General features: G+C 39.7%; 1 long non-coding RNA gene and 1 gene segment (V, D, J or C); one reads left to right on the forward strand and one right to left on the reverse strand.

Annotated features, from left to right (window-relative positions):
• The first annotated feature begins 11,253 nt into the window (after positions 1-11,253).
• LOC124869354 lies at positions 11,254-22,461 on the forward strand. Its single transcript, XR_007038563.1, has 4 exons — positions 11,254-11,551; positions 21,676-21,842; positions 21,920-22,058; positions 22,243-22,461. It is a non-coding gene; the product is annotated as an uncharacterized LOC124869354 (long non-coding RNA).
• Positions 22,462-23,667: 1,206 nt separating this feature from the next.
• The window catches only part of LOC124869349, a 47,754-nt gene continuing 47,063 nt past the window's right edge, over positions 23,668-24,358 (reverse strand). Inside the window, 1 exon segment of the C gene segment in view lies at positions 23,668-23,963. Coding sequence covers positions 23,962-23,963 — 2 coding nt within the window.

Here is a 24,358-nt window from a genome sequence, read left to right on the forward strand (position 1 = left end):
AATTACAACACCCCATTCATACACAGACAGTCCAAACTGTTTACAAGACATCATTAAAAATCATTCAAATAAAAGAAACATTTAAGCTTTGCTTAAAAAGAGTTTAACGCTTTAAAATACTGTATAAAAAGAAACAAATGCTAATTGTAATCTTCAGTTTCACTTTACAGAGTTTATTAGTCTGATTCTTTGATCCAAAGCTGTTTTCAGTTCTGATTTAAAGGAACCAACAGGCAGTTTCTTCCAAATCTGAGGAGCATAGAAACTAAATGCTGCCTCTCCTTGTTCAGTTCTGGTTCTGGGAACACTGAGTCAACAGGTCACTGAAGACCTGAGGGGTCAACATGGTTCATGGTCCCAGAAACTTAGGGATGTTTTTTGGCCCAAAACCATTTAGTGCTTTATGGACCAATAGCAGAACATCTATACTCTCTACAAACAGGGAGTCAGTGCAGAGATTCAAGGACTGGTTCTGATATGATCCGTGTTGGTCAGGACTCTGGCTGCAGCTGATCTGACCTACTGACAACAAAGGCAAGCAGCAGTTTGTCTTTTCTCAGCAAAAAAATAATCTAATGAAGTGAAGCAGATTTACAAACAGACTTTATGAGGTTGTTAAAATGTAAGTTCTGAGTCTTTAGCAGCACCAGACCTCCCTGCATCTTCTGTGGTCTTCAGCCCCAATGAGTCTCGTTAAGCATCCCTCTTCAACACAAGAGGAACTATAAACTTAAGACCAGAAATGACAACCAGCTCAAGAACGGGTGTTAACAGGAAGTTAAAAGAAAAGAAAAAGAAATAAAACACATGGCAGAAAACTACTAATCAGGATCTAATCAATACAAGAAATACTTGAGTTCTGACACAGAACTCAGGTAAGTTCTGGGTCTCAAACATAAAGACTGAACTAAATATGGAGAGAATGAAGTGATACATTTTCCTTTTGGAAGAAGCAGAAATAGAACTGATGCACTGAGGAAATATAGAAAGAAACCAACAAATATTGAGTAGATTATTCTCTGCAGTAAATGTGGTTTAGTGTTTAATCACGGAGGCACTTGATGCATAAGTAATAAAAAGCTTTTAGCGGTTTTAAATGTTACCATAGAAACCTGAATCAGAATATATTCAACATCATCATAAATCAATACAATGATGTTTTGGAACAATTATCAAATAATAAATGGAAGATTTTAGAAAACAACCGGGACCAGTCCTTAACATTTCCACATTTATATGGTTTGGTTTCATAAACACAGAAACTGTTGTTCTAAAACTGGCATAGAAACCTTCATGGCTCTGAACCATCTGTCAGAAGGTCCAGAGTGAGATTATTCCTCCTGAAGACCAGATCTTTGGACGAGGTTGTTAACAGCAGACCACTCCGACCTTCATTCCACCTTCCTCAGGAATGCAGATTGCCCCTACCCAGAAATCAGACCCAACACAGCTGGATCATCTGTCAATTAAAAACTGTTAGAGTTCATTTTTAATCTTTGTTATCCAAGGAATGCGATAAAACTGGGGGAAGTTCAACAGAAACATGGAAACTCCTGAAGCTGGAGCTCCCTGCTGCTGTCCGGATGTAGAAGAGGAACAGTTTGATGAACACCAGAGGTCATTTATTCCTCTTTTTATTCAGCTCTATGACAAACACAATTGTTTGTGGATAAACAGGATTTCCATTCAAATCTGCTGCCCAACTTTTTAAACAGGAATAAAGATCTACCAGCATCAGGAAGCTTCTTATCATGACTTTATCTCCAATATTCTTTATGTTTCCTCCCTGAACCAGACCAGAGAACTCTCCAGCCTTCTCAGCGCTGTAGCAGTTCATTAAACGTCCTCATGATGGCGCTGTTGCCTCACATAAAAAACTAAGCGAGAGCATGGAGAACTCCACCTGCAGGACAGATGGGTCCCAACGGCTGCATCCATCAGACTCTGGAGTTCATTTCATAATAGTTTTTCAATGTAATATGAGATGGAAAACTGTGGAGGAATTCTGGAATCTGGGTTTTACTTCCAATATAAGACAAAATAGTTCCCAGACATCCAGTCAGAACCAGATGTTTGGGTTCAGCATCAGAACATTTGTAAGAACATACAGATGCATCACATTTTATACACCAGCTGATATGAAAAGATGTTAGAACTGTTTTTATTACTGGAAATCTGTTTATGAATAAAAACATTAAAACATAAAATGAATCTCTTTGGTCTGTTGTTTAACTGGTTCTGATTGTTCTGGATGTTTAATTCGTTCTAATTTGATTATGTTATATTTTACAATAAGAAGTAAAGATGAAGATTCATGAGACGGGTTGTTGGTCTGAACTGAACATCTGGACTGTGGGAGGAAACACTCCGATTTTAACTCTTCAGTGAACGTTTGCAGAAACTCCTCCTGCAGCCTGATCTGACTCATCTCTCAACTCTTTGCAACCACACAGAAATATGACTAATTAAAAAACAATGTGCCAGTTTCTCAGACATCAAACATCATCAGTCCTACTTTGCATTTGCAGGAAATCCAAACTTCTGAGAACATTGAAAAGAAAGAGTACAGAAGTATGATAAAATCAAATAAAAAGAACCCCAGAGTGAAATGTTTACATCCAAATAATTTATCTCCAACTTCAACTTAGGTTTATTGACAAAATTCAAATCTTTTAGGTATCTGCAAAGAGCAAATTATACAAAAAACAGTTAAATAATTGAATAAAACAAATTTTATCAGAATTTTCTCAAAAGGACTACTGCCCTCTGAAAATGATTCAGCTCGCTGAAAAGAATGAATCATAAGAGCAAATCAGGAGTGGTCTGAGGCACACCTGATGAACCAATCAGAGGCCTCATCAGGTGTGATACCTGGGGAACAGAAACCGTTTAATAAATGCTGCAATTATGGCTGAGTATAAATGATCCAAAACTTTCAGAGAAGACATCCATGCCAGGAACCAACAAGGAAACATCCCTGAACGTTCCTGCAGATCCAGCTGGAAGCAGAGATCACTGTTTGAACTTAAAGGCCGTAAGATCCTGTGCTGATCTCCAGTACCAGTAGAGTCCAGTCCCAGCAGTAGGATGGTTGTGATCCCGCTCCGCAGCGAACCGTCCAGCTTCAAAAGATCATCAGCCCTGGAGGTTTGGAGTTTTGCACACGACCAACAGATGTGACTCTGTCTGGTGTTCACCAGACCACATGGAATCCAGCTCTGTTGCTCTTATAAGCAGCATTAATCATGTTAACTTCATTACCTTCATGTTAGATTCCCTTTTTAATTTCTATATGAAGAAGTGTTTTACCTGCAGGAATCTGAAAGCATCTCTGGTTTCTAGATTAAAGTCCCTCTTAAAGGTTCTAGTTTCAATCTGACACAAGCCTCTGCATTAACCCAGGTTCTAAATATGTTGATCTAAATGCTCCACCTGTTGGATCTCACAGGCTGTTTTTCTTGAACATTTTATAACCGGATACATTATTAATGTTTCCTGAAAGTTTGAAGGCAGCTTCAGCTGCAGCTTTTTTTTCCATCCACTGGGTCGGAAACTTTCTGAGGTGGAGTGTTTCTTCTTCTGCGTCTGAAGCCGGATGTTTGTCAGGTTCTGAGCCGACCTCAAAGCGTTCTCGCTGCTGCTGCCTCGAGCTTTTCTTTGCAAGTCTTTAACCTCAGCAACACTGAGCTTCAGCTGCTGCCTTCCTGTATGTGGTCAGGCTGCACAAAGCAACAAACACTCTGATGTTTTCTGGTAAAACTGGCAGTGCAGGCAGCATCACACTGCAGTGACACAAAAACACAGTTAAAGCTTATTTTTATTACAATGATGATTTTAAACTAAAAGTCTGGAAAGTTACTGGAGATCTACCATAACAGCCCTGTAATGACCTGAAGACCAGCATATACACCTTCTCTCACCTAGAAACCTCTGGAGATAGGCATGGATGGATGGATGATGGATGGAGAATAGATAGATGGATGGATGGAGAATAGATGGATGGATGGTAGATGGATGATGGATGGATGGAGAATAGATGGATGGATGGATGGATGGTAGATGGATGATGGATGGATGGAGAATAGATGGATGGATGGAGAATAGATGGATGGATGGAGAATAGATAGATGGATGGATGGAGAATAGATGGATGGATGGTAGATGGATGATGGATGGATGGAGAATAGATGGATGGATGGAGAATAGATAGATGGATGGATGGAGAATAGATGGATGGATGATGGATGGATGGATGGATGGATGGAGAATAGATAGATGGATGGATGGAGAATAGATGGATGGATGATGGATGGATGGATGGATGGATGGAGAATAGATAGATGGATGGATGGAGAATAGATGGATGGATGATGGATGGATGGATGGATGGATGGAGAATAGATGGATGGATGATGGATGGATGGATGATAGATGGATGATGGATGGATGGAGAATAGATGGATGGATGATGGATGGATGATGGATGGATGGAGAATAGATAGATTGATGGATGGATGGAAAATAGATAGATAGATGGATGATGGATGGATGATGGATGGATGATGGATGGATGGAGAATAGATGGATGGATGATGGATGGATGATGGATGGATGATAGATGGATGGAGAATAGATAGATGGATGATGGATGGATGATGGATGGATGATAGATGGATGATGGATGGATGATGGATGGATGGATGATAGATGGATGGAGAATAGATAGATGGATGATAGATGGATGGATGATGGATGGATGGAGAATAGATAGATGGATGGATGGAGAATAGATGGATGGATGATAGATGGATGGATGATGGATGGATGGAGAATAGATAGATGGATGGATGGAGAATAGATAGATGGATGATGGATGGATGGATGGATGGAGAATAGATAGATGGATGATGGATGGATGGATGGATGAAGAATAGATAGATGGATGGATGGAGAATAGATAGATGGATGGATGATGGATGGAGAATAGATAGATGGATGATGGATGGATGATGGATGGATGATGGATGGATGGAGAATAGATGGATGGATGATGGATGGATGGATGGAGAATAGATGGATGGATGATGGATGGATGATGGATGGATGGAGAATAGATAGATGGATGGATGGAGAATAGATGGATGATGGATGGATGGATGATGGATGATGGATGGATGATGGATGGATGGAGAATAGATAGATGGATGATGGATGGATGGAGAATAGATGGATGGATGATGAATGGATGGATGATGGATGGATGATGGATGGATGGAGAATAGATGGATGGATGATGGATGGATGGAGAATAGATGGATGGATGGATGGAGAATAGATGGATGGATGATGGATGGATGATGGATGGATGGAGAATAGATAGATGGATGATGGATGGATGGAGAATAGATGGATGGATGATGGATGGATGGATGATAGATGGATGATGGATGGATGGAGAATAGATGGATGGATGATGGATGGATGGAGAATAGATGGATGGATGGATGGAGAATAGATAGATGGATGATGGATGGATGATGGATGGATGGAGAATAGATAGATGGATGATGGATGGATGGAGAATAGATGGATGGATGGATGGAGAATAGATGGATGGATGATGGATGGATGATGGATGGATGGATGATAGATGGATGATGGATGGATGGAGAATAGATAGATGGATGGATGGATGGATGATGGATGGATGGAGAATAGATGGATGGATGATGGATGGATGATGGATGGATGGAGAATAGATGGATGGATGATGGATGGATGATGGATGGATGATGGATGGATGGAGAATAGATGGATGGATGATGGAGAATAGATGGATGGATGGATGGAGAATAGATGGATGGATGATGGATGGAGAATAGATAGATGGATGATGGATGGATGATGGATGGATGATGGATGGATGGAGAATAGATGGATGGATGATGGAGAATAGATGGATGGATGGATGGAGAATAGATGGATGGATGATGGATGGAGAATAGATAGATGGATGATGGATGGATGATGGATGGATGATGGATGGATGGAGAATAGATGGATGGATGATGGAGAATAGATGGATGGATGATGGATGGAGAATAGATAGATGGATGATGGATGGATGATGGATGGATGATAGATGGATGATGGATGGATGGATGATGGATGATGGATGGATGATGGATGGATGGAATGTCACAGGTGTGTGTCAACAAAATGCCAAGATGGAAATTCATCAGTGACCGTAGAGAAGCACCAGTTGCTGCCCTTCAGCTTGGGAAGGGTTAAAAGGTCATATCCAAACCTTCTCAAGTCCATCATTCTACAGAAAATTATTCCCAAGAGGAAAACATCTCAGACAGCTGTCAGTCTTCTCAGGAGTGGACATCCCAACATATTCAGTTCAAGGTCAGAGCGTAAAGCTCAGAGAAATGACTGAAAACCCAAGAGCTCCATCTCAGGCTCTACAGGCCTCTGTCAGCAGGTTAAAGGTTAAAGGTCATGACACTGAACCAGTCTGACTTGGATGGGTTGAAGGAGAAAGTATCTTCTCTCTAAAAACAAGGTGGCAGCAGGAATTAGGTTAGTTGCATCTGAATAAATAATGTCCTCTGGACAGAAGAGACCAAAGCAGAGACATTCAGTCATAATGTGCAGCTTCATGGATGGAGAGAAGCAAACACATCTTTCACCAACTGTAAAGCACAGTGGTGGAGGGTTTATGATTTGGACTTGTTCTCCATCCACAGAACCTGGACACCATGAAGTCACTGAGTGGACCAAGATCTGCTTCTAGAATCTAATCTTGAGACGTTGTCAAAAATTTGTTTGGGCTCCAGATGTAATGTTTTAGCATCTGTTGAAACTGAACACCGATAAAGACAATAAATCAACAGGACAATGAGGCCAAACACAGCAGCAGAACTACTACTGAATGAATGAGAAAGAACCAGGGTGTTGGAATGGCCCAGTCAAAGTCCAGACCTCTGTGGTGGGACCTTCAGAAAGCTGAGCAGCAACAAATGTCTGTAAACCTCAATGACCTGAAGCAACGCTGGAGAGAAGAGTGGACCAGAGATCCTCCACACTAATGTGAGAGACCATCAGAACATCTGATGGACGGTTCTGAAGACAGTTGGATCTTGAGGTGGACTCAGTTCTTCTGAGTGATGATGGTTATACATCACGTCTTATAATGTTTGAGGTGGTATTTACCTCAGGGAATAAGATCATTTTTATCTGTAAACCCTTAGAATAAAATGTAACTAAAATGTAAATGTTGTTCATTGAATTATTTTTGATGCAAAATGTTTAAAACTTTCCATAAAACTCCTGTTTGCATCATAAAAGCTCACTTAATAATGCAAGCACTTATTTATTAATTATATGAAACAGGAAATGACCTTTAAACAAGTTTTGTCAGTTTCTGAGTCTCACTGCAAACATATTTTTTGCTCTAAAACATTTTTGTCAGTTTTATTTTGGCCTCATTCAGATAATAATGAACTTTAGATAAACATCTTGTAGAAGAAGATAAATGCAGGCCTACCACCTGTAGGCTGCACTGAACTCAGGACGAAATGTTTGAGGTTTTTATGGACTCCGAGGCTTTTTGTTGCTGTTCATGTTTCGGTAAGCCATCATGGTGGTTTTCCGGCCACTGAGCAGCTGTTCATGGGTCCACCTGCTCATGCATTCACACCTGAACATTCATGCTGGATTATTATCTCCATATTTGTGCTTGAAGGCAGCAGGAAGAGTGTGACCTGCTCTGCTTTAAATGTAGGTGTCTGATCGGTTTTCCCACACTGATCCTAAGGCCACACCTGAAGATACGCCTCCACCTCCAGCACCGCCTGACCCAGATCTCCACGCCCCTCTGACTTCCTGTCCCAGCAGGCTTTGAGGCACAAACCGCAGCCGCCTTCGTCTGTGACGTCGCGCTGCAGCTTCGATCTCACCGGGCGACCACATCCTGTGGAAACAATGAGGCAGAAGATTTTCCAGCAGCAGCAGCAGCCAATCAGAACACAGATGCTGACGCCCACACAACATGACGAGTAATCAGACGAACCACAGAAAGTGTCACTTTTAAATCACAATAAAATAATCTTCATCTGTGTTAAATTTGTTTTAAAATAATCTTGATTATTTAAACAGGAGTTATGCTTCACGCCTTCACTCTACTGATCATTTGTTCATTAAATAAAAAACATTTAGTAACAAGCTGTAAAATGATGTTGGTTAATTTAAACAAACTCTGACTGACTTTTTCCTGAGTAAAAACAGGACTAAGCCTCAATTCGATGGTTGATTTAGCTGATTTTAACCTTTGGTTCAATGATTTTAAACACGATTGTGTCTGCAGTCAGGCATTAATGCTGATAATACAAGTTTAACATCTGTTTGCAATAAAATATGATTCTATTTGCCATTAAACTGTAGAAAATACAAAAACATTAACTTTGAAAATAACTGCATATTTTTATTTAGTGTTTGGTTGAGAGAACTGAGGTTATAAATCATGAAAATGTCTTTTAAACAACGATTTGACTGATCAATGCAGCTGGATGGGTTGGTATTCTGCAGGGTTCCTTACTAGGGTTTCATTCTTTTTGATTTTCTATGTTTTTTGTACGTTCTACGTACGACAGTTTTCAGCTGCTCTGCTGAAACGTAGCTCGATAATCTTTAATGCACCTTCAGGCCAAAGCCTCAGAGTGTCCTGAGTCTTAATGTGATGTAAGAAGAGGTCAAATGTTACAGAAGAAATAAATCAAGGAAATCATGACTCACTACAATATTTGAGGTAAAGTGGACAAAAGTGTTAAATATTAAACATCATATTGCAGACAAACCCCATATCATGGGTTTTAAGTAAACGGAAAACGTGAAAAATGAGGAGACCTGCAGCTTCTTGCAAACATTTTCTCATTTGCCGAATATTTGACCCACTCTCCCAACTTAACTTAAATTGAGGCTCAAGGAGACAGACACCACCTGGAGGTTGGAGTAGCATTAGTAAGTAGCTTCACAGGACTCCTACAGCACTGTTCAGTCTGCATTCTGGGAGTTTTGCAAAGTTAAAACTAAATTTGTCCCATTCACTTTCAAGAAGTTAGTTTAAATACTAATAAGATCTTATTATTAATGCTCCTGTTAAAGTAACTTCTGAAGAACCCTCCTATGTCTATGCTGGACGATGATGGTATCCTTACCTTCATGCATCTTCATAATGCTCAGAAATAATACAAATATTACAGGAACATTGAAACCCCTCTGTGCCACTGCATGTACTGGAGCTGGATGGTCTTATTTTATTTATTGTGCTACTAAATGAACTAGCATTTAAAACCGGTTAGGTACCAAAGGAATTGTTCCGTTTGGATGTGATCAGTCACATGCAGACCAGTTGTTAGGATTTAAGGACCTCACTGGTAAGGATCAGGTACCTGTAGAACCAACACCTGAGGCAGTAGATCGTGAAGGTCAGCAGACACAGTGGAGGCCTTCTGAATGCATCAGGTAGCATTTCCATCAGGTTTGAGGCCACAGGATTGTTTTATTGGTGGCTGCTGGAATCAATCCAAGTCGGATCATTTATTTCTGGAGTCATATTAGTTTTACATAATAAAAACTAGTCCTGCATGCAGGACAGCTGCAAGACACGACCATTAGCAAAACCCACAATGTGACCCAGATGAAGCTCCTTGAAGGGCTGGTGAAGGTGTTTGGGGTGTCCACCATGTCTGCTGACCTTCACTTTCTGCCCAGGTCTCCACTAACTGCCTGGAAACACTCTCACTCCACATATGTTGACTTGTCGTTGGTCTGAATGTGCTCTGATCTTTCCCTCTGGGTTATGAGAACGTTTTCACAGAGTTCAAAGGTCATGTAGAAATGTGTTCATATTTTCTGTTTTTAAACAGAAAATGTAGTTTTGTTTTTATGAAATGAAACAAACTGAATTTACATTTATTAAAAAACTGATTTTGTTCAAATTTAAAGAGTAAAAGATTCAGTATTAGATAGAAAAATGAAACGGTAGATTTTGGGGTCAGCTGTGTCTCCTGCTTGGAACAAGAAGTTCTGATGATGTTCACCTACATTTCCTTCCCCAAAGATTTCTTCTGTTTTTGGTTTTTTGTCCCACTCAGATGTTTCAAGTCCTCAAACAGATTTTAATATCAGGCAAAGATAAACACAAAAAGCAGTTTTGAATGATGATTTTATTTATTAAGGGAACCAAACGTTCTCCAACATGACCTGACCCTATGTTCAACTTCACACCCAGGCATGATTACTGCCTGACATGCATGATAAAGAAATCCGCTAAACAGAACCAGCACTGCATCATGAAGTAAGCTAGACCATTTTGAAAAGCAACACATCAACAAAGTCTGGAAAGGGTTCCAGAGCCATTTCTAAGTCTTTGAGACCCCAGAGAACCACAGTGAGAACCCTTGTGCACACATGGAGAAAACACGAAACGGTGGAGAACCTTCTCAGGAGAGGCCAACCTACCAAAATGACTCCAACAGAGCATCAACAACTCATCCAGGAGGTCACAGAAGAACCCAGAACATGTAAACCTCTGCATGCCTCACTGCCTCAGTTCAGGTCAGAGGTCATGATTCAACAACAAGAAAGAGAGACTGGGCCAAGATAAGATAAGATTAGATGTGACTTTATTGAGCGACTAACTGAATTTCTTAAAGCAGCTCCTGAAAGCTGCTTTGACACATTACTTAATAAAGACCCATTTTTCTCATTTCATCAACGCTTCCTAGTTGTTGAAGCATTAGAGAAACTCAGAAATCTGAGCTCACCATAACCCTTCATCATGACATTAAACATTATATATTTTTATCCTTCAGTTTTTACATGTCTACATAAAATGTTAGAAATAATTGTTTATTTAGATGCATATCGATACCGGTCAAATTATCTCATTCTGCCAGATTTCAACTTGTTCTTGAAGCATTTCCAGAACCGTCCGTTAGACTGCAGCTCCGCACAGTTTTTATTGTTTGTTTTGGACTTTTCTGAAAACATGAACCTCAGGGTTTAAAAATCGAATCCCAGGCTTGGACCCTACTGTGTGTCCAGTTCTGAGTCTGCTGAAGGAATCAGTCGAACGGTGAGAATGATGGACCGACCAACTGGTGAGACACAGAACCAGCAATGAAAATAATACTGAGCCGACCCTACATGTTGGGCCTGATCCGACCACAAACAGGGTTGATTTGTTTCATTCAAGGTACGTTTTTGTTTTTGTTTGTTGTCCAATCAAGTTCCAGCAAGCTTTGTCTGTTTTGTTTTTGTGCAGTTGCCATGGAGACAACTCAGCTTATCCAGCTAAATTAGTTGTTTGTACAAACCCAAAAGTTCTCCGAATACAGAGAGAGGCACCACCAAGACATCTGGACTACACCACAGAACCAACAGCCTCCCTGCTTCAGAGCGACCTCCCTGGGCCACTAGAACAACTGTTGAAGCCAAAGCTGAGAGTCAGCAGAGAGCTGCCAGAACCTGGAGCAAAAACCAGGTTGGTTCCAAGAAAGAAAACAGACCCAACAGTTGGGACGAAGCCCACCTGTTCCATGATTAAGGTTTTTAGGTGTCAGAACCTGCCAGACCTCAGTGGTCCTCCTCCACTTATAGTTCATTGTTCCTCTTGAAAATTTCCTTAAAGTTCAGAGAAACATCAGAGCTTGAGTTTACGGTTCCAGGCGTAGATGTTCCAGATGGAGAAACGTTGATCTACAGCAGATCATCAACCAGTAATACTATGAAGGTTCATTCTCACTTCCCTGAAGTATTTCTCTTTAATACTAACGTATTAAGAGTTTGTTTTTTTATGGTATGTTTTGTTGCTTTACTGAATTAATCGTTGACATGTAACAATAACTCATTGGATAATTAGTGGTTCTATAAGTCACTGGTTTCAATATAATCACTACATTTTCAAGATTGCGATTCAAAGAATAAATCGATTTTTAATGTTTTCCCATCTTTCCTTTTCTATAAATTAGTAACTATGGCTCTTCTCAGTAAAACAGATTAATTGATGTCAGACTAAGATTTTAATGATATGGAAAGAATTTTAATACAAAAATACATTTCAGTAGCTTGTCAGGTGTAGCGGTCAACCATTCAGGAACGATCACATGGTTTAGATTTCAGTGTTGCACATTTATATTATCAGCAGTTAATAATTACAGTTGATGCCTCTGATTGGTCGTCTCTAAACTCGTCCTTCCAGCAAACACTTTGATCTCCATTTAGGAGGAAAACATTTACCACACCACCTCTTTACTTCTTCCCAGAAGATCTACTGGATGATCTACTGGGTTAGGCTACTGGATGACCCTCTGACCTGCCCTCCCATTAGTTTTGCCCAGTTGTCTCTTGCTCAGCTCCTCACTCAGCTGTTATCTATTAGCACCTTACACCCATAAAGTAATTACTCCTCCCAGTGGACCCCCTGGTCTCTTCTGCCACTTTCAACTCATCTGGTCCATCCAGGTTTATTTCATTTGATTCTTTTGGTTTTGGTCCGGCTGCCCCTCCAGGTTTAACTTTGGTTATCTTATGTAAGTTTTTACCACCATTGAAAGAAAGTACACCCTCTTTCAGTTCTCCAATTTTAAAGTATAAATGACCTGATCTACATTGGGTTCATTTAAATCTAAGCTCAAATGTACACAACCAGACTCGACACGATCATTATTTAATGGATAAAATATGAGGCCAAAAGTTGGTAAACCTGAATTATGAAACATGACCTGTAAAAACTAATAAACCCTCTAAAGGGAGCTTACTTTCCTTCTGACCCCGACTGTATCTGGAGGCTATAACAGCAACCTTTATGAAACTGATGACTGTTTGATACCAAACCCCAAACCTTGGTGAACATTGTGAAGCTGAAAAGTTAAAGAATAAGAGGAAAGTTCTGGTCTAATGTCAGTCGATTAGAAGCTCAGCGGATCCCAAACCTTTATTCCTCCTGATTCTTGTTGGTAGCCAAGTCAAGCTTCTTCATGTAGCAACACGTTAAACATGATTATATCGACATAAAAAACAACTCAATGTTTTACATGACATCAGACTACAACAAGTTAGAGTTCATATTAGTCCAGGTTCAGTTCAGATTAATTAATGATTGGATTCAACCCAGTCCAATCATTCAGTCTCTTTTAGATCCAGTTCAATTTTAATTTTATAACTGTAGTTTTATAATCAAAGTGAGCTGATTATGATAAAATGAAAGCAGAACATCAGATACTTCTAAGGAAATAATTCATTGAAAGTTATTGATGGTTTTACTTCAGCTTCTCTACAGGAACATGCAGCCATTACCTGTAATACTGTGAGGTGATGCTTTAATAACACGACCAATAAGAATCAGTCTAGGCGCTGTCGCCATGGCAATGAGAAGGTCATTGTTTAGTTGGATTTTCACGGATCCCCTCATCAAACATCAGAAAGGCTGTTTTATTTCTTTATGATTATAAAGTGTGAAGAGCAGATTTTTCTTGTTAAAACAAGGATTTATAAAGAATCATAGTTATGTGACACCTGCATTATAAAATAAATACGCTGAATATTTTCTTTAAATATACAAACTTGTTTTGTGTGAAATAACCTTAAAATAATGAAGCAATGAATGATCAGAACTCTGCCAATGGAAAACAGGTGGAGTGGAAGTGGGCAGAGGTGTATCTGTGGATCTAACACACACACACACACACACACACACACACCTGTGTGTTACTCTGTGGTTCCTCTTCTTTCCATTCAGTCTGTCAGCAGGAAGTGATGAAACACATTCATCATCAGATCAACATGATTCATCGTCTCACATCTGAACTCCTGAGTCTCTACCAGGAAGTGGAGCGCGGCTCCTTCATGTGTCGGGTTGATCAGTCACCTGCCAGAAATGTCACCAAGATCAGAATATAAGGCGTTTATGGGTCAGAACACTGAGCAGCTCTACACCCTCGACTGGGACAAATTCTGGCCTCAAATTATTTTAATCAACAATCAAAAAAGCACCAAACATAAAACATTCTAAAAATAAAATAACCTCAGAGGTAAAACAGCCGGACCCGTCCATCTCTGGGTTCTGATCAGGCAAACATGATTTAATCTGATTAAAGAAAAACATCTTTTAAAATTGATTCATAGCTTGATTCATAACCCATCCAAGGTGTAACACTCCCTGCAGTCTCTGACCTCTGGATGTGGGTACCAGGCTCCCACTTCGGATGTTAACTGGATCCAGCAGTTGTGGAAAATGTCCAACACTGTCCAGCGATTAACTGGGATGAGGATGAAACTGCTCGTTTCCATTGGATGCAGTCAACTATGAAGGAGACCCGATGTTTCATCAAACTATCGCTTTCACAGAACTCAGGAGGAGATGGTCCATGAAATTCTAAAAGCTTCTTTCCGGGAACCTGGTTGACCTCTGACCTGTTCAACAAATCACACTATTTTTGGTTCCGTTTATGTGTTTTAAAGCTTTTCATATTGTCATTATTATAATAATTAGTAAAATTCAGTGACATCTTCTGATGTGTAAATGCCACATTATTTTTTCTGAGGCTGAATAAAGATGTTTTAGGAAGGAAATGAGTGAATGTGTTAACGAACGTGACGTTCTCGTTAGAAGCAACATGGTGAAACAGGCAGTAGGCTAAACAAAGGATATCACAGGCAGTTTGTAAACTGAAAGAAAACCTTATCATAAAATACGGCATCGTCTGCATAGAGGTGGATATTCTTCTTCTTTCAAAGAGTAACAGAGGTTAACAAAAGTATTCACACCCAGTGAACCTTTTCACATGTCATGAAGTTCATGAATGTAATTCACTGAGATTTTAGTTTTGTTTTTTTGTTTTGTTTTGCCAACTTAATTTAAATTAATTATAGATTTTTAGCTTCTAAGTAGTCTGTGGTGTTATCTGTGGAGTTATAATGTGATGTTTTGTGCTTATTTGTGATTAATTATGACAATATGTTTTTCATGGTGTTGGAGCGAGCCCATGGAGTAGAAACCTCAACCCAGAAGATACTCAGAACATGACAGTGAAGTTCTTAATGTAATCTTAAACTTCTGACGCCTCTAAAAGGATTTATTTGTATTTAGCTCCATTCATCTTCAAATCAAGTCTGACCAGCTTCCATGTTTCTACTGAAGAAAATCATCCCCACAGCATGATGCTGCCATCACCACATGTTCAGAATGTGTTAGTTTTCCTTCACATATCAGGACTGTGGACCACAAAAAATCAGTCTTCTATATGTTTTCTGTTTCTCCTTCATGGCAAACAGGACTTACTTCAACTTTCTTCTTGTAACTCTTCCATAAAGATCAGATGGATGTGGAGTCTAACACTAGTAGTTGTCCGGTGGACAGATCGTCCCACCTGGACTGTTGATCTCTGCAGCTCCTCCAGAGTTACCGTGGGCCTCTTGGCTGCTTGTCTGATTAATACTCTCCTTGCCCAGCCTGTCAGTTTAGGTGGACCTCCATGTCTTGATAGGTCTGCAGGTGGTCTATCCTCTCTCCATGTTCAGATGATGGACTGAACAAAACTCTGGGATATTGTTGTAGAACCGAACTCGAAATTAAACTTCTCCAGAACTTTCTTAAAGACCTGTAATGCTGTGTTCCTTGGTCTTCACCACACTGATTGTTCTCTAATGTTCTGTGAAGATCCTCTGAGGCTAGAAACAGATCATCTACAGTCAGACTCAGAATATTTAACACTTTATAATTCTATAACATCTGAATGTAACTTACTGCATTTTTATTTGGGGGGTTTAGAGTAAAGGGGTCTGGATAATGCACACCATACTTTTCAGATATTTATCTCTACTTACTTCTACTTCACAATAATGAACTTCTTTGGTACAGGATGGTGGCTCAGTATGTGGTTTGATAAATTTAAAGCAGCTCACATTTTCCAGACCCTCCTGGATGGGACAGATGATGGAGATCACCTCAGAGAGGCTCGATGGAGGTAAAGTTTGGTACTAGACTGAGGACTTGAACATGTTTTCAGAAGAAAGGTGTGAGTCAAGAAAGCACACAGTTATAATCTGGTTTTCTCTCACATGAAGAAAAGCTTTGGTTTAATGGTTCTCTTTTTTTCAGGTTCAAATCCACAAAATTACAAAAACAGAACCAATGAACTCTGCCTCAAACTCAACATTAAAAAAATGCTGATTTTTAACCTGAACAATAATGATAATGACCACATTTTATAAATCTCCAAATACTTATGGTGTTAAATGTTTTAAGATTTCATTTTTTCTATCATTTAATTGACTAAAATCTCTGCAGATCCTAACTTTAGTGTTTCATGAGTCACAGTGGATCCATGACCTTAATACATGATATTCCCTTAAAACATTTTCTTCTTCTGCACTATTTCTGACTTTACAGAGACGGGTTATTTCATGGATTCTGTTATCAGAACCAGTTAAACACCAAACAGACAACCATGACAGCACGGTGCTGCACAGTTTTGTACAAGATTAGAGTTTGGACTCCATCTAGACCTTTATTTTGGTCCTCGGGGTTTAGTTGTCCTGCCTTGTTTCCCAAAGATCAGAGAAGTTTGAATAAAGTTTCTGAAGCAGGATCAACATTTTCCAGGAGATTCTTGTTCTGGTCTTAATTTGCTGCTTGGGACCAATGAATATAATCTATTATCCTCATTAATATTTAAGAAAACAGAGTTCTTCTTCATTTGCTTCAACACTTTTCAAGAGAGAAGGAAAGAGGGAGATTTAATATTGACAGTTCCTCCGTCTGAAGGTGAATCTCCGGCTGAAATAAAGTTTTTATTTTTGATTTTCTCTGCAGATGATTTCCTTAAGATGTTTGTTTGCTCGCTTTACGGTTATTATTAGTTATTTCTTTTATATTATCTGTCATCTTTCTTTTACCACTTTTATTTCTTTCTTCTGTTTGTTGCCTTTTATTATAATAAGAACATTTTCATGCATATTTTCCTTCTCTCCAAAAGTCACTGAGGCAGAAGCTGACTGGTTTGCAGAGTCTCACCTGTCTGATGAACGTATCACCAACTGTATCATTGTTTTCAACACATAATGTCATTTAGTGTGGTTAAAATGACCTGTTTTCATGCATTATTGCTTAACACAGTTGTGTTGGAATACACACCTTCTCATCTTTGTGCTGCAGGTTTTGCAGCAGAACAAACAGGAAACCACAGAAACAATTGCTGCTCGCTCCAGTTTGAGCCGCTCTGCTGATCGCAAACACTGATTACAAATCAGTCTTTTAATTAATCACCCATTTCAGTTTGTTTCAGGCCAAAAAATTACTGAAAATCGACAAATCCAGTTTGATTCTGCAGCATCTCACTGGAATCTGAGGTGTGAAGAGTTTTGAGCTGAAAGAACGTTTGATTAGGAGGTTTTTACTGATAACCAATCAGATCTGAGAACATCAGCTGATAAACTCCTCACATGAACCCGCCAAGTGTTAACTGAAACATTTTTCTAAGAAATGTTTTAGTCATTTGCTCCATAAACGTCTCATTGTTGGACATCTTTGCTGTCTCAATTCAAACATAGATAGCATACATTAGGAGTTTTTCTAATTGTCAAACTAGAATAAAAAGAAAACAGATCCTTTATTGATCCTCAGTAGGGAAATTCAGGTGTGTGAGAAGAGCAATGATTAGGTAAAAAGTTTTATGTTTCTGGCAATCAGTAAAAAGCTGCAAGAGGCCTTCACATATTTGAGCCAATCTCTAGGAAGACCATGAAAATACAGCCAAAATAATTCAGTAAATTTCATCAGTTGTGTCCTTGTCCAGCAGTCATCCAGCTAGAGGCTGTTCACCCTGGAAATGTTCATCATAAGGCAACACAGAGATAACCCCAAAGCCTGCTGTCGCATTGTTAAAGGTGTCTTTGGTTCTGTGAGAAGAAAGCAGATTTGAATCTGAAATGTTTATCCTTAGTTTGTCCTGGACAGAAGGAACCAGTCACAGAGTGTTAATCAGACCGTCCTGACCACCACAAGCTGCTGCAAGCTCTCACATGGTGCAGGGAGAAAGAAATCGCTCATCACCACAGCGTCTTACTAGGCATGCAGGTTACAGACAGTTCACCTTCATCACATGCTCCAGGGTCGCGGACGGCCAGGACTCATAACACTGTCCTCAGACAGATTCCTTCTCAGAAACGTGTGGAGAAGCTTCTCTGAATATCTGGCTTAGTTTACATAACCCACTGTTCATAAGATTTATCTACAACTGAGCAGTTATACTGTCCTAAAAGCAGTCAGCAGGCACCAATGATCTGATCATGGCAGCAGAGTCTGGTCTGTTCCCTATTCTCCTTCCCTGGTGTGACTGCAGATCAATACCTCCTTCTTCATAGGTCATCTTCCACAAACATCAGAAACACCCGTCTTGACCGGTTTCACTCATATGTCAGAAGTCCTTCAGATCTGATCGCTTCCCCGTTACATCAGGTGTGCTCCAGGGCTCTGTCCTAACCTTCTAATCTTTGGTCTCCCTCACAAATCTCCCTATAAGCTTGAAATGGGCCAGAATTTACCTGCACACGTCACATAAATTAAAAAATCTCCTGCATACCTTTAGGATGGTCCACAATCTCACCCCTTATTATTTTTAGGGGCGCTGCCTCAGGACATCCTTCTCCATCCACCTGACTGGACCCTCTGGTCACCTTAGCACTAACTCTGGTCTTCACTCCCACCAGACATTGGAAATATACACACGTGGACAACATTGTTGGTACCCCTCGGTTAATGAAAGAAAAACCCACAATGGTCACAGAAATAACGTGAATGTGACAAAGGTAATAATGAATAAAAAGTTTATGAAAATGAACAAATGAAAGTCAGATGTTGCTTTTCAAACATGCTTCAACAGAATTATTTTAAAAAATAAACTCATGAAACAGGCCTGGACATAAATGATGGTAGCCCTGAAAATAATGTGACCAAAGGGACATTTTAAATCAAGGTGTGTCCATTAATTAGCATCACAGGTGTCTACATTCCTGTAATCAGTCAGTGGGTCTATATATAGGGCTACAGGAAGTCACTGTGCTGTTTGGTAACATGGTACCAGACTCAACATGGACCAGAGGAAGGGAAGGAAAGAGTCTCAGGAGATTAGAAAGAAAATTATAGAAAAGCAGGTTAAAGGTAAAGGTTATAAGACCATCTCCAAGCAGCTTCATGTTCCTGTGATTACAGCTGCACATATTATTCAGAAATCTAAGATCCATGGGGCTGTAGCCAACCTCCCTGGACGTGGCTGCAGGAGGAACATTGATGACAAAACAAAGAGACGGATAATACGAAGGGTAACAAAAGAGCTCAGAGAAACTTCTAAAGAGGTTAAAGGTGAACTTCAAGCTCAACAAACATCAGTGTCAGATCGCACCATCCGATGTTGTTTGAGGCAAAGTGGACTTAATGGGAGACGACGAAGGAGACCATTGTTGAAAACAATCATAAAAAGCTAGACTGGAATTTACCAAACTACATGTTGACAAGCCACAAAGCTTCTGGGAGAATGTCCTACAGACAGATGAGACAAAAATTAAACTTTTTAGCAAGGCACATCAGCTCTATGTTCACAGATGGAAAAATGAAGCTTATGAAGAGAAGAATACTGTCCCTACTGTGAAACATGGAGGAGGTTCTGTTATGTTCTGGGGCTGCTTTGCTGCATCTGGCTCAGGGTGTCTTGAATCTGTTCAGGGTATAATGAAATCTCAAGACTATCAAGGGATTCTAGAGAGAAATGTGCTGCCTAGTGTCAGAAAGCTTGGTCTCAGTTGCAGGTCATGGGTCTTTCAACAGGATAATGACCCAAAACACACAGCTAGAAACACCAAGAATGGCTAAGAGGAAAACATTGGACTATTCTGAAGTGACCTTCTATGAGCTCTGACCTAAATCCTATTGAGCATCTTTGGTAGGAGCTGAAACATGTTGTCTGGAAAAGGCTCCCTTCAAACCTGAGACAACTGGAGCAGTTTGCTCACGAGGAGTGGTCCAGAATACCTGCTGAGAGGTCCAGAAGTCTCATTGACAGTTATAGGAATCATTTGATTGCAGCGATTGCCTCAAAAGGTTGTGCAACAAAATATTAAGTTAAGGTACCATCATTGTTGTCCAGGCCTGTTTCATGAGTTTATTTTTTTAAATAATTCAGTTGAAACATGTTTGAAAAAAAATGTCTGACTTTCATTTGTTCCTTTTCATTAACTTTTCATTCATTATTACCTTTGTCAGATTCAAGTTATTTCTGTGACCATTGTGGGTTTTTCTTTCATTAACCGAGGGGCACCAACAATTTTGTGTGTCGACTCTCCTTCTGTTCAGGTCCAGACTCAAAAGCCACCTGTTTTAGATGGAAAATTTTCTAAAATCGTATTGTCCAATTTTATTCTGTGTGTAATATTAATTTTGTTGTCCCTGGGGTGTTTTGAAAGGCACTTATAAATAAAATGTACTATTATTACTATTATTAAGGACCCATCCGTTCACTTTCTTCCGTTTCTCTGAGATCATGGAGGTCATGGAGTAACAGGTTGTGTAGGGAAACCACACTTCATTGTTGTACAGTAACTGTGTCTGTGTTTTTGATGTTTTTCACCACAGGCTGCAAGGAAACTTTTTATATGGGGACAAAAATAAGTTGATACTGATACTGTAGCCAGGATCTGGTTCTTCTGGTCAAGATCCATATTTGGTGAAGGTCACAACGTAGGCAGGACGGTTATCCAGAGCTTTGAGGTTTTTTTTTATTTCTGACTGGACCAAAGTGGTGTTACCAAAAGTCAGAAAATAAAATCATCACAACCAGGATGGATGGATGGATGGATGGATGGATGGATGGATGGATGGATAGATGGATGGTAGATGGATGGATGGATGGATGGATGGATGGATGGATGGATGGATGGTAGATGGATGGATGGATGGATGGATGGATGGATGGATGGTAGATGGATGGATGGATGGATGGATGGATGGATGGATGGATGGATGGATGGATGGATGGATGGATGGTAGATGGATGGATGGATGGTAGATGGATGGATGGATGGATGGATGGATGGATGGTAGATGGATGGATGGATGGATGGATGGATGGTAGATGGATGGATGGTAGATGGATGGATGGATGGATGGATGGATGGATGGATGGTAGATGGATGGATGGATGGATGGATGGATGGATGGATGGTAGATGGATGGATGGATGGATGGATGGATGGATGGATGGATGGATGGATGGTAGATGGATGGATGGATGGATGGATGGATGGATGGATGGTAGATGGATGGATGGATGGATGGATGGATGGTAGATGGATGGATGGTAGATGGATGGATGGATGGATGGATGGATGGATGGTAGATGGATGGATGGATGGATGGATGGATGGATGGATGGATGGTAGATGGATGGATGGATGGATCAGAAGCTCCTGTTTCCATTTAAGCTTGGACCTGTCTGTTTAGTTATTCTTAGAGATTTATGGTCCGACTTTCCTGATGATGAAGCTGAAGTGTCTTTAATTATTAAGGTTTGGTGTTAATATTAAAATAATAATGATCTGAACTTTTTTCTTCAGAGAACCCTGACTGAGGGCAGCTGCAGGATCAAATCACTGACCGCTCCGATCTGGTAATAAAACATTCAGCTCAGCTTACCTAAAGTCACAGAAGGAGCTGAATGAAGAATGGAGAACATGTTCTGAATGTAAACCAAAGGATCAACAGTTCTGTGTCATCAGAACAGGTATGGTCTTGATATTATTATATATTACATTATAATGAAATGTGTCCTCTGCATTTAATCCCTCCCTCTGGGAGCAGAGGGCTGCAGCACCCAGGGAGCTTTCTGAAGGTCTGGCTCAGGGACCCAGAGTGACAGTCTGTGGGATTCGAACCAATGAACCTGCTGCCTTGCCAGAACACAAGCAATCTGCTCCACCACTCCCCATGAAGGACCGCTGTAAGTAGCTAGGATCGGACCAGCGGTCAGACTTTGGACCTGTACGTGTGACCATGCTGCATCTGTTATAACAGACATATTATTGGGTATTTCAGGCCTGTTGTATTTGCTATATGTTCAACTGTTTTTTTTTTATTTCTTCATCCTGATGTCGTTTCATCCCATCTACTGCCTCCTTGAGAAGAACACTGGAGTCTGGATGTTTCTATCCTCTGTTAACCAGAAGGAGCTCCACGTTTCTAACCTTTACTGAACAGCTGCTCCTCTGACTGTTTCTCACCTTATTAAACTGTTTGCTTTCAGAGAGGTGAGAGTTTCACTTCTGTTTGGGACTGTTCAGAAACAATCCTGCAGACGGTTTCATCTGCATGAAGCACCATCACATGTAGGTTCAGTGGGTGGATTTCCACAGATGCCTTTTAAACTCTTGTCCATCTCTAAATTAGATGAGTGAGCGGTTTCCCTGTGAATTTGGGCTCTAAACCTGATAAAAATGATCTTGAATTCATCTTTGACTCAGTTACTAACCAGTAAACCTGGAAGCCCAATAAAAAGGAATCAGAACACATGATAACTTGTTGGATATGTTGCCTTAATGCTGTTTGTTTCCATCCTGTTATTAAGGTCACGTTTAAGTGTTTAACCGCCTAATAGTGTCCAAATAACTCCTAGAAGATCCCACATGGACTGACGGGCAGCACCGATGCAGAGATCACTTCATCTCCAGGTCCAGGCCTGATAAAATCATTTAAAATCCTTCTGGTTTCACAGAAACTTCTGAGGATCCCAACCCGTCTTTCCTTTAGAATCTAACTCTTCTCTTCACCTCAGAAAAAACTCATTGATTTATTGATTGTTTTTGAAAATATCTAAAGTGGATAAAGATGATAGTCTTTAATAAACTTATTCTTGCTTCTTTCTTTATGTTTCTACTGTATGTTAATGTTTGTCTTTATAAGTTTTCTGTGGTAATATTTCTGCTGTGGTTTGAAATGTGATCCATAACTAAAGATACATTTTCTGTAAAAGATGCCAAACAGGTTTAACTTTAAGGTTCATTTGAAATATTTTCATTTTTCAAAGGTAAACTGGAGTTTAGGTCTCTGGGCTCAAACTAAACACATATAAACTCATACTGAGTAAATTAGAACCTGGTTCTGATGAGGTCCGTTTGTCAGAACCTTTAGAAAAAAACTTTTAAACAGGTATTGAACATACCCATAATTCTGTATTAAAATGTTTTTATTGGTCTGATTTAATTTTCTAAACTTAAACGCTGCGTTTTTATTGGCTGGAAACAGAAAATCATCATAATTAGCAGAAATAAAGGCTTAAAACATCCGTCTGTGACTAAATGATCTATATAATATGTTTCACTCAGCGATGGAGTTACTGGAATAAATGAACTGTTCAATAATAACTCATTTATTGAAGATGGCGGTATATGCTGTATGTGCCTGTCCACATATTCCCGCAGCATGTAGCCGGGAAAATATTCATTTGCTCAAAAATGTAAATTGAATGTAGTGGATGCATCAACAATCAGTTTAAAGCTGCTGGTGGTTTTTTGTTCCTCATTGGGGCAGAAAGTAAAACCATCACGTCTCTGTTTGGTTTGAGATTTTTATTTTCAGTCAAACAGGAAGTTTCACTCATGAAAACAGAAGATATTTTTCTGATAGATATTCTAACTGTAATATTTACACCAACAGGAAGGAAACAATAATTCATTCATCAGGAACAGATTTTAAAAGTAATGTTCACACAATAACTTCATATTAGCTCTCATCATGTTATTAACAGGATCTTCTGAACATGTTTTATCTACAGAGAACGAAGCTCCTCCAGCTCTGCTTCATCCAGAACCAGGTCCATCCAGGAGGGTTTCTTCATTTTGACCAGTTTCTAAAAAACAAACAGGAAAATCATTAATTGATCAGATTTGAAACAGTTTTATTCAACAAAACGTGAACCTGAAGACACTGACTCTGAATCACTGAGGAGAAACATCTAAAGCTGAATTATTCAGCATCTTAAACGTTCTGCTGATGTTAACAACAAACAGTTCAGATAATAACTGGGACAATCACCTGGACATGTCTCCACATCAGAGGTCCAGATGATCGGGTCAAACTGACCCGTTTGGATGCATAAAATTCTGTCTTCATGAGTCCTTCAGTAAATCGTCTCCAAACCCGAATCCAGCTTTTAGTTTTCCTCTGAGGTTTTCTAGGTTCAGCTCATTTCATACCAGATGATGTTTATCACTGATGAGACCAGATACGAATGGACCAGAACGT

This window comes from Girardinichthys multiradiatus, chromosome 6 (genome assembly GCF_021462225.1).
Source record: "Girardinichthys multiradiatus isolate DD_20200921_A chromosome 6, DD_fGirMul_XY1, whole genome shotgun sequence".
NCBI classification, from domain to species: Eukaryota; Metazoa; Chordata; class Actinopteri; order Cyprinodontiformes; family Goodeidae; genus Girardinichthys; species Girardinichthys multiradiatus.